The sequence below is a fragment of the Corvus brachyrhynchos genome, unplaced genomic scaffold (genome assembly GCF_000691975.1).
Source record: "Corvus brachyrhynchos isolate BGI_N302 unplaced genomic scaffold, ASM69197v1 scaffold101, whole genome shotgun sequence".
Taxonomy (NCBI): Eukaryota; Metazoa; Chordata; class Aves; order Passeriformes; family Corvidae; genus Corvus; species Corvus brachyrhynchos.
The window spans coordinates 22,086,092-22,097,730 of NW_008237239.1; the positions used below are offsets into that span (position 1 = coordinate 22,086,092).

The 11,639-nt window shown below is 46.0% G+C and overlaps 1 protein-coding gene across 1 annotated transcript in view; it reads left to right on the forward strand.

Moving 5' to 3' along the window:
• EHD3 (EH domain containing 3) overlaps positions 1–11,639 on the forward strand; it is a 30,256-nt gene that overhangs the window by 8,516 nt on the left and 10,101 nt on the right. Inside the window, exon 3 of the mRNA XM_008630385.2 lies at positions 3,350–3,447. Coding sequence (XP_008628607.1) covers positions 3,350–3,447 — 98 coding nt within the window. The remainder of the gene's footprint in view (positions 1–3,349; positions 3,448–11,639) is intronic.

An 11,639-nucleotide genomic window follows, 5' to 3' on the forward strand; every position in this document is an offset into this window, starting at 1 on the left:
TGATTCAGCAGCAGCATAAGTGCAGTCCTTCTAGTCATGCAGGGAGTAGCCACAGCAGCTAATGACAACCTTCTCTTGCTGACATGAAAAAAGAGGGGGTAATGATTTCTAAACTGACAGAGGAGACACTAAGGGGGACTAGCTCAGCTATGTGAGCATCACAGTGCTGAAAATGCAGATGCTAATGCCCAGCTAATTAGGAAATTAAACACATGCAAGAGTTGACGCAGAGGGCCGGAAATTAAGCAGATGTAAGTCCTGGTGCACCCACTGGACCAGATCAAGCCACCCACACTTACTTCTCCAGTGGGCCTGGCTTCTTTGCTGGAGACAAGCAGAGCTATCTCTGCCTTGCACATCTCTTGCTGCTGCCATGTATATGCCAAGGTCATGACCTTAGCTAGGAGGCTGTGAGCAAGAAATTTGCAGAAGGGAGCTAGTCTCCAGGAGCCACACCTCTAAGCCAAGATAAGAGTGACTATGGGCAAGTCTGCTTTGCCCATGGATGGTTAAAGGTAACACTTAACTGTGAGCATCAGTGAAAAGGAGCAGCAACATGAGGCAGTAGCATTCACACAGGCCAAGCTGGTCTTGGCTGAGAGGTGGCAGCCGCCAGCACTGTGTCCTGTGGGGTGCAGAGCCTGCTGGTCCAGAAGTGAGCATCCACCCTTAGCTGGGACTCCCTCCCCAGCAGAGACTGGGATCTGCTGCTTTCCAGAAGCAGGGGAAGACTGGTATAGTCAGGATTTGGCTGGGAGACAAGCAAGTTGTGCTGTTCAGAGCCTGTATCCTCCCTCCATTCCCAGGAGATGGAGCACCTACCCATACCTGGGAGATAGGGCTGCTCAGGCCTGAAAGGAAGACAGCAGATCTGCAGAATCCTGTCTCTTGTCTGCTCTTCTTGCCTCAGGTTGTTCCTGGGCATTGAGAGAAGGACTTGCTTTCCTTTCTCCAACTAGGCTGGCCAAACCCCACCTCTGGGAAGATTCCAGAGAGCTTAGAGGTTGCACCTTGTTATCAGGAAGACTTGTTTGGCACCAAGGGCCTGGAGCAAAATCAGGAATCTCGCCCATTACTTTCATATCAAATTGACTAGGTTACAAGAATTCCCCCATCCCCAAAGTTTGTTTTGGGAAGCTAAGGTGGAGTCAGTCCTGGTTTTGTGTTTTGAACAGCAGGAGAGGTGGATAACAGGTTGATCCTTCAGCCCTATGCTCTGCCTGTAGAGGTGGTGAAACTCTAGTTTGGCACCACGTTCTTCCCTTCATATGGCCCCAAACAGAATTAGGTCATGCTCCCTGAGGTCCTGCAGTTCTGCTGGCACAACAGGAAGGCAGCAGCCTTAACTCTGCCTACAGAGCCAGAAAGCACTCATTCATGCTGGCCTCTGACCTTATATCTAAAATCTCCTGTGGAGTACTTCTCCTAGAGAAACCAGTGGAAAATCCCCCTGCCCCATTTAATATTACAGCACAGGGAATACTCAGGGCTGTAACAATGGAGAGCAAACCTGGGTTGGCAGGACAAGGGAATAACATGACCTCCTGAGCCTTTTGTTCTCTGCTGTTGTGCCTGGCACTCAACAGGATAATCAAGCCAGTCCCCCTCTTTGATATGAGGTATTACACATTCAGAAATGCTCCCTGTTACCACCTGCCAAGCTGGGGATGTGGGAAGCTGTAATGTGTGGTCTGAAATAGCTGACAGCTTTGGGGAGGAGACACTCTTTAACCCATGAGGATTCACTCTTGTCAGAATCTCCTTGGAGTCATACAAGCAGAACAGTTGGGGTGAGGTTGTAGCATAGCCTGGAGGAGTTCAGAGATGCAGGGGCTTCTGCAGAACCAGACACTCATCAGAGCACTGCAGGGCCCCATCTGCCTTGACTGCACTGAGTAGTCCTTCTGCCAGCCCCCATCCTTTGTGGTTCTGCCTCCTCCCACAGGAACATGTTTTTTTGTGCCTGGATGTCACACCACCCTATTAATATGCATATGTACACACACACACACACACACACACGCCTGTGTGCCTGGAATGCCATCACAGCATTGCTATCCATGAAATGCTACCAGGAGCTACAGAAGCAGATAGGCTTTCACTGTCCTTTCCTGTTACTAGCAACTGAAATAGATGAGCTGCAGCCACAAAGCACAAGTGACTCTTCTTAGGCTGTGATTTGCATAGATACAGGATGGGGAACAACTAGCTAAAGAGCAATTACACGTAAATGGAGCTGCAGAGCGGGGAGCAGTGAATTACAAACTGAATGTGAGTTAACAGTGTCATACTGCTGTTAAAAAGGCAAACATGTCACTGAGATGTATAAACAGGACTGTCATCTGTAAGAGATAAGGAGCAATCCATCCACTCTGCTCACCACTAGCAGGGCCATGGCTGGAGTACGTCAGCTTGTGGCATCATGCCTGAAGAAATATGTGAAGCAGTTTGAGAGGACCCAAAGGAAGGCTTCAAGGGTCTTCAGGGATTTAGAAATGAGCTGGAAAGGCAGCTAGAGAGAACTGGAAGAGATAGGAAAAAGAAAAAAACAACTACCAAACTGTTTTCTATAGAGGAAAGACTGAGAGGAGCAGGATGACAATAGTGAACATTGTGACAAGAGGGGAAAGTAAATAATTTTCCACATCTACTGTGTTTGTGACTGAGTGGCATTGTAGCATACAAAATTTAGATTAGACATTAAAAAAAGAGGCTTTACTGTAAAGATTATTAAGTAATGGAGTAGACTCCCAGAAAATGTTGGTGAGTCTGCATTGTCATGGATTTGAAGAACACTTTAGACAACCTGATTGATCCTGCCTTGAGGCAGGATGATAGACTAAGCAACCTCTTGAGATCTCATGCTGCCTATGCTTTAGTACTTCCATGGTGCAATAATAGCATGCTTTTTGTCTGTTTAAGACCAGATTTGAAAGAGGACAAAAGTCCTACAGCATTGCTGTTGTTTTTTTTTTTTTAAGCCAAGTTATTTCAGTTCACTTGAGTTCAGGACTCTACAGGGGAATGCTTAAGCAAAGAAAAACAAGTACCACTTCTTGTTAAAATCTAAACAGCATATAAATGAAAACCCAAATGTTTTCATAATTACAATTTGGGGGCCCATATAAAAAACCTGTCATAGTTCATGACTGAGACCCATGTTCCAGCGGCAGCAAAACAGAAACTAGAACTAAGCACTTTCCTCTTTCTCATTTCTTTAAGTAACAGTAGCTCCAGTTTCTAACTGAAGTTTAGAGATCAGAGTCTGGCTTGTCCCATGTTGCCTGTGATGTTCAGCACATCATAAGTATGTTTTGCCTTTTTTTTAAAATACTTATTTTCTACACAGGTTCGTCTGTGCCCAGCTACCTAATCCCGTATTAGAAAGCATCAGTGTCATTGATACACCAGGAATCCTTTCTGGAGAAAAGCAGAGAATTAGCAGAGGTAAGTCCCAAGTTCAGTTCTCTTCTAAATGACAGTAGTGAAAACCAGAGGAACTGTAGATGAGTTTCACTTCAAACTAGACAAGCTGTGGATAAAAGCAGTGGTAAGAGCCTCTCAGAACTACAACATGACTTTGCAAATGGAGACCAAAGGAACATTGTTGATCTGCAGAGAATTTAAATGTTTTCAGGTAAGGCTGCTGACAGGGTCAGCAGTACCTGTGGCACAGTCCAGTATTTCCCCATGGAAGAGATTTCTATCAGAGTCAAGTAATAACTATCTGCTTTGCAGAAACACTTGCTTTCAGTGGCTTACTGATGATCCATAGCCAAGGCCCCCATTGTAATCAACCTGGTTGCTTGCACTGTCCAAGCTTCCTAAATCTAGTGCAGGACTGGATTGGGTTTAAGAGCCAGTGGCACCCAAGTTGCTCATTGCAGTGGGGAATCTGGAAAGCCTGTGAACACTAAATTGTAAAATCCTAGAGTAGTTTGGGTTTGAAGGGACATTAAAGATGCTCTAGTTTCAACCCCCTCCCATAGATAGGGGCATCTTCCACTAGACCAGGTTACTCAAAGCCCCATCCAACCTGGCCTTGAACACTTCCAGGGATGGGGCATCCACAATTTCTTGGGGCAAGCTGTGCCAGTGCCTCACCACCCTCACAGTAAAGAATTTCTTCTTAGTATCCAATATAAGCCTACCCTTTTTCAGTTTAAAGCCCTTCCCCCTTGTCCTGTCACTACAGACCCTTGTAAATGGAGCTGATGAATAGCACAGAGTCTCTTAGTGAACTTCTGAGGTCACTCTCAGACTCCCTCTCTAAAGTGGGCAACATCTTTATACTTCAAACCTAACATCTGTTGTCACTTTCTTGCTCTGTAAGGTGATGGTGGCATAGCTTGCATTTCTAGAAGATTCCTTAGATAAAGCTGGGAGTTATGCATCATTTCATTGGAAGAAAGCCAAGGGTAGTAATCTCAGCATTCAGGTTTGAGAAGATCAGTTCTCATGCACACTGCCTATGAACAGTGCACAGTTGAGTTTCAGCAGCACAGGCTCTACCCCAGAGTGCTGAGGCCTTTCCTGTATTTCCATGTTCTGTCCCATAAGATTTCAGATGACTCATGGCTTTCCAAGTTTTATGACACTTCTGCATTGAAATTTTTCTTGGAAACTTACTTTTTTCTTTTAAATGAGCAGCCACCTTGCACAGAGCCAGGTCTTATTTGTTTTGCTGGGATTTTCCAGCACAGGAACCTTAGCTAGCAAAGAAGTGTCAATAAAGCACAGCTACAGTTATTTGAAAACTCACATTAACCTTTTTCACTGTGGGCTTCTGCCCTGCTAGGGGATCAGAAATTCCAAGGTGTGCCAGCCTTCATGAGAAGGTTGAAAAATATGCTGTGCAAGCATTCCTCCCCTCAGCAGAAAGTATTATGGAGATAAAAAAAAATTTGTATTATGTGGTATAGACATTTTCCAGTCAAAAAATGCCACCTAAAGCAAACAGTTCTGTGAAACTATCACAGTGAAGGAAACTTGCTTAGGAGGAAATATTTTTGTTATTAAAAAAAAATGAAAAGAAGGTGTGAATCAAAATGAACCCATTTCAAGCTCCTTTTCCAAATCTCCTCACTAATTCAAATCCTGACATATATTGCAAGATTTTCCTACTTTTCATCTGTTTACAGAGCTAAAAATACCCCCCTGCAAAATAGACTGGCACTTCTTGCTGCTCTTTCTGCAAAAATTTCTCTGTCAGCTTTCCAGTGGGCCTTGGTATCCCATTCTAGAGCCCATCAGTCTGACCTTGGTGCTGGCAAAGGTCATGGAACTGATCATCATCATGGATCAGCCCAGGCAACACAAGCTTATGAAAGGCAAGGTCCTTTTTGACCAACTTGCTCTCCTTCTATGACAAGGTGACCTATTTCCTGGATGGGGGGAAGGCTGAGGATATTGCCTACCTAAACTTCAGTAAAGCCTATGACCTTGTTTCCCGTAGCATTCTCCTGAAGAAACTGGCTGCTCAGGGCTTGGATGGGTGCACCCTTCCCTGGCTGAAAAGCTGGCTGGAGGGCCAGGCCGAGAGTAGTGGTGAATGGAGTTAAATCCAATTGGCAGGCAGTCACAATGGTGCTCCAGCTCAGCACTGGACCAGGCACGTTTAATACCTTTATCAATGATCTGGACGAGGGGATTGAGAGCACCCTCAGCCAGTTTGCAGATGACCCCAAGCTGGGCTGGAGTGTTGGTCTGCTGGAGGAGGGTAGGATGACTCTGCAGAGGAATCTGTAGAGGGATCTGAATTGATGGGACAGATCAATGGGCTGAGGCCAGTGCTGGCTTTACAGTTGGATTCAGTGATCTTAAAGATCTTTTCTAACCTGAACAATTCTATGCTTCCTGCAGCTACTCTAATAAATGCCAGCAATGCCAGAACACGCTGATGCACAGCTGTGCACTGTTAGGAAGGTCACTGATGTACCTTAACCCAAGCCAATAGTGCCTCTGCAAACATTTGGAAACAGCTGAGGAGGCTAAAGGGGAGTCCCAGTTCTATACGTTTTTGCACGCTATACCTGTTTGTAGAAGGGGAGGCCTGTCTCAGCATGTGGAACAGGTTCTTCCTGGACAACTTTTCTGCCCCTAGCACAATTAAGTGCACTTAGGGCGGAAAATTGTCACATTGACCCTGTGACTACACTGTCTGGTCATTCGACCCTTTTGCCAGGAGGCAACTCTCAATGGAGTACAGCCATCTCCTGATCATCCTGCCACCCCAGGAATTTGCTCTGCTGTATCTCCAGCCAGACAAGGGGGCTGTCACAACCTGTCAACTGATTTAATCACAGTAGTTAAAAGTACAGTGTAGGTGAGATCATGCTTTGTCAGGATAGGCTGAAAGTGGTCATGTGGGCCAGGCCAGATGACCTTGCAATAGCTACAGGACAAGATCCTCATCTGGTTTAGATGAACATGGCTTTGTTGAGGCTGGGACAACTCCAGCAACTTCTGTCTACAGGGAACAGGAAGAGTCAAAAGAGTGCTGAGGTTCTTGTGTTTAGGAAGGGCTGCTGCCAGGCATTGGCTTGAGCTTATCTCAAGGTGTTTGAAAGGGAGTACTCACCTCCCAGTTCCCATGGAAGAGGAATAGGAAAAAGTGGTGAGGCTGGCACCTTTGCCACTAAGCTTACAAGCCAGCTGACCTCATCAGCAAGTTGGTTTTGGAGGCAGATAGAGCAGTGACATGGTTTCTAGGCAGGAAACAAGACAGGGCTAAAAACTGCTGACACAACAAAGTTCTTCTGCTCCTTTTGTACCTTCCCAGCCTGCTCAGATTTCACTTGGGAGTGAAGCAATACCTGAGAGAGTCTTACAGAGGTTTTCCAAGAGACTTTTAAGTTTCTTAACTGCTCAGAACAGGAATGCTTTTCTTACCCCCATTGATAGTAGTAGGTTCTAAGACCCTCAGACTGGGGTACCTGTGATGCAAAGTCAGGGAAGAGAGTAGATAGTGAAGCAGCATTCTGCTGTAAATTTGAGGGGGAAAGTAAAGATGTAAAAGATGTGGTAGGCTTTCCCAGCCTGCCCATCCCATGAGAACCAGCAGCATTTCTAAAAATAGGAAATTCCTCTCAGTGGGAACATCACAAGTCCGTCTCCTTCCCCATTAGAAGTCAGGAGCATTAGCTAATCTATGCAGTGTCAGCTTAGCAGAATACCATGCTGTCAAAGTTTAGCAATCCACGAGAGCCACCTTATACCCCTGAATTTCAAAGCAGTATCTGTTCCTGTTATTGCATCCGTGTTTCAAAGAGCAGGAGCAAGGGAACAGGGTTTAAAGGATTGATTCTGGGGCCAAGTCCAGGTTCTGAAGCTTTCATTTGTCTGCACTCAACTCTGAATTAAACTCACTGCCTTGTTGCTGTTAAAGGTGACAGATCTGACAGCCCCTTCCCCTTCACAGCCAGTGTGTGCACGAGCACAGGATGCTGGTGTTAGTGCTAGCAGCAGGGCTTTGCAGATGGCTACCAAGCTTTGCTTCAAGGAATGCTGTATAATCCCAGGAAACAAAGCTCTACGCTGGCTCTCTTCCAGGACTGCATGACCATAAAGAGCCCCCTTCCCCCACAGAGCAGCCCATGAAGTTTCCCAGTAGCAGAGCTGCAGGTTTAGGCCTAGCAAGCAATTGAGGGTGATGGAGTCTGTCATAGCTGAAGTGCACATCCCTTTGACATGCAGTGACATCACCAGCACTGACACAGCAGCTGCTGCTGCTCTCAGGTTCTCGTAAAAAGTGTAGCCAAGGAGCTGCCTGCGCTGATTTGACCTACTGAGCTCCTGACTCATGCACTACTTTGTGGTGGGCACCCACGGTGTCACAGGTGTGGCAGCTAGACTCCCTAGGATACACAGGTGTCATTTACAGGCTTTGTGGGAAATGTTTCCAGGATGTCCTGGCCCAGAGCATCTTGTCTTTCACTGCTTCTGTATTATCCTTGCCTGGAAGGCAGCCATTTCTCTTCTGATCTTTTTTACAGACTGGGGCATGAATCTGTGTCCACATTTAAAGAACTAATGGTTGTATTGCCTTGTCCCTTGCTCTGTGTCATTTTTTTTAATTGTTTCCAGGGAAGCATGAGGCTGCAGAGATGCCCATAGGGGAGGTGTTTGTACCAAAACAGTACAGTCTTGTCTCCTTTGACAATTTGATAATGATAGAAATGCCATCCATTTGTAAAGAACTGTTCTGGTGTCACATAATGAGCTCAGGCCAGCCTGCTGGGAGGGAAAATGAGGAGGGGATGACTGTACTGAAATAAATGAGGACAGAGGGGAGGACCACAGATCAGGTCATACAGTACAGCAGAGCCAGGACAGCAGTGAGGACTTCCCCATAATTCATCACCTTGTGCAGTCTGCCCTGCTCATGGAGCCACCTGGCAACAGGAACTCATGCGCTTCACTGGCAGTGCCATCCCTGGGGGCTGAGCCTTGCACGCTCTGCTGCCCATCTGTCTCAACCTACATCTGCCCTGAGCTGAGCAGATCTAAGTCTGCCAAGTTCAGTGACACCTTGGCCAAGTTGTATTTGATCCCTGTTTTGGGGTAGTACTTCCTGGATATATCCTGAACACTTACTTCATCTTCACCCTCTCTCTGCCGCCTTCTCCCTTTCCTGCCTTAGCAGTGACCACAAGGTCCTAGCCAGGAGGTAAGGACTGGCAGTGTCATTCTGCACTGGCTTTTTTTCCAGCATTTTCCCGGCCTTCCACCCAGTTCCATTCTGCTGGCTTCAGTGCAGCCTAAGCATCCCATAACCAAGGAAAAAAACCCTACCCACCAGCCGCGCCCTTCTCCTGGGAAAGCAGAATTCCCAAATGACCAGCAGCTTCAGCACCAGGGACACTTAGTCACTCACCAGCCTTGACAGCAAGAAGAAAAATGCTAATAGCAACAGTCTTGGGCAGTGCAGAGCTCTCAGCCTGGCTGTCTCGCAAATAGCCATGCTTGGAAGGGAAAGGCGAACACCAAGGGAATTCATGTTCTCCCACTTCATGCAATGCTGTTTAGGGTACAGTGGCAACAAAAAATATTTTTTCTGAGGAGCTTTGTCACGTGTGCTAGCAACAGCATGATACAAACTAAAGGCATCCACCCTGAAAGCCTCTAAAAGGGAGGCATTTCAAATATTTGCTATAATACTCCCCACTGGTGATGTTTGCTTATATTCTGTATTTCACTCTGCCTGGGAGGGTGAAAGTGCAATGGTTAGTTTGGACTTTCCAGTTCACCTCCATTACAGCTGCTCTGCCAGCCTGCCTGATTTTATCACAGTCTCACTTAACACATACTGTTCCACTGAAATGCTCAGCTCTTACAGGCACACTGGTCTGCACTTCCTCTTAAAAGCAACACAAAAATGAGCAGAAAACCTGCACAGTTCTCGTTCTTATTTCTAGAAATACATGAAGCCATGAGCCTAATTCTTCTGACCTGAAAGCAGCATACAAACAAAAGGTCAAGATTATATTTGGGGTTTGAGAAAACCAAACCATTATTTTGTTTGGTGTTGAAGGAGGGAGGGACTGTCTCCATGATTTGGGTTGGAAATACTGATACATTTTGCAATTCCAGAGCTGGAAGAGCAAAAAAAAAAAGTAGCACAAAAGAACAAGATTAAATGGCAGCAGAGACAGGAAGGGCTGTGCTTTTTTCTATTCCTATTAACATACAGCAAGCATTTAATTTATGTTACTAAACAAGTCTGATTTTTAGAACAGCTGTGCATCTTGTCCATTTGTTGTGCACTGTGCACTCCAGAAATATTTTAAGTATCTATTGCATTGAGGGAAGATGGTCATGCCATCAGCATCTCATCAATTTGCATTATTTATGCCCATCATGCATTCTTTCAGCTTCCTGAGCAACAATGGAGAAGGAATGTGTTTCCTGGTCACTGGGAGCTATCAGTTACTGGTGGCCATTTCAGGCCAGCTTTTCAAACATGATTTCTCCCAAAATTTAAAGTATGAGTACAGGAGAATTCAGTTTGTGTTTAGATGCTATAGTAAAAAAACTTCCTTGGAATCCCAGCTACACATCAATGCTGCTATGCACTGACTTCTCAGGAAAACTTGGCCTGCATCCAGGTGCCTTCTGAGGTCTCAAAATCTGGCTAGAAATTGTTTTCAGAACTGGCCCAAGTACCAGACCTGTCTGTCAACAAGTGGCAAATACATAAACTTGTAGATGGGGACAGGTTCTGCTGTCTGTTCATAGGAGCTGAATAGGCTTTTAGAGGGAAACTTAGCTCTGGACAATGCTCTCCTCAGTTTTACTCCACCTGATTTGAATGTGCCTAGTGAGGTTTCGTTCACTTCCCAGTGACATAAAGCAAGAGCCCATCAGGCTCCCAGTCTCTTCCCCACCCTGAAGCCCTTGCAGTAAACAACATGAAAGCAAAAGGCCACACAGTCTGGTGCTCCAGGTACTGGTTAATGTAAATGTTAGCATTGTTGCTAGCTGAGAACAGAAATCTGCTGTACTTGGAGTCCTTTTGCCTTTGCTTTGGAAACCTTAAAGCCTCCAAAACGTATTTAATGTTTCCATTAGTTCTTGGTATGGAGGAGGAGATGCGGAGCACTGGCAGGAGGATGTAGCTCCCAGTGCTCTGAATCAGCAGCTCCAGGACAGATTATTTCTTTGAGTATAGGCACAAGCAGAAGTGATTGGCAAGCTGGGGCCTGCTCTAGAAATCAGGCCATGTGACATTCAAAGAAATCTTTTCATCCCAAAGGACTTCTGTCTACTTCCCAACACACCCACAGATACACATTACAGGAATCTCATTATATTCCCTTGGAAGGCAGCCTCTTCCAGAGAGGAGTATGGCAGCTGTTTACAAAGGTGCTTTAGGATGAGCAGCAGTGAGGTGTATCCAGTACCCATCCCTTCTGTCCTCTCCTTGCTGGCACGACCAGCTCCTCACCTTGAGAGAAATTTGCTCAAATCACTGTTCTTCCACCCAGTCCCAGCTATTTCCTCTCTCATACTCTTACCCAGCACCCTTCTCTCTCTAGGACACCATTACTCTCTTGAATCTCACAACAGCCACCCAACCCAGCTTCCCACTCACTTTGTGTGTCCTCAAAGGGGTGTGCCACTTCCCCCTCCCTCCCCTCATTTTCTTCTTCTGGCCATCGTGTGACCTTCCTTCTTCTTTGCACACAGCCATCTGTCACATTTGGGTAACACCTGCCCCTCCCTGGCACATTCTCCCCCTCCAGTGTGGGCTGCCTGCTTGTTTTGCAGTGACATAAGCCTTCTTCCCTGGACTTTGAAGGGCTTTCAGGCAGGACATTGTTGTGACCAGTTAGACTAATCCTCAAAACCCTCTTACTCAATTATAAAAATTTAAGTCATAAGCTCCCTGGAATCAGCATTCATTTTTCATCTCCCAAGAGCTGTTCCCTCTCTAGGTAGTCAGTGTTCACTGTGTCAGCTGTCCCATCTTGTGATGTTGTCCTCGGACAATCAGAGCCAGTCTCCCACTTGACAAACAGGGACACTGCCATAAAACTCTGCCTTATAGAGTGGCACAATCTGATAAATCTTTCATCTCTGGATAACACCAGCTTTAGAAAGATGAGAAAGAAGCTCCAAGTGAGTAATACTCAGCAGGA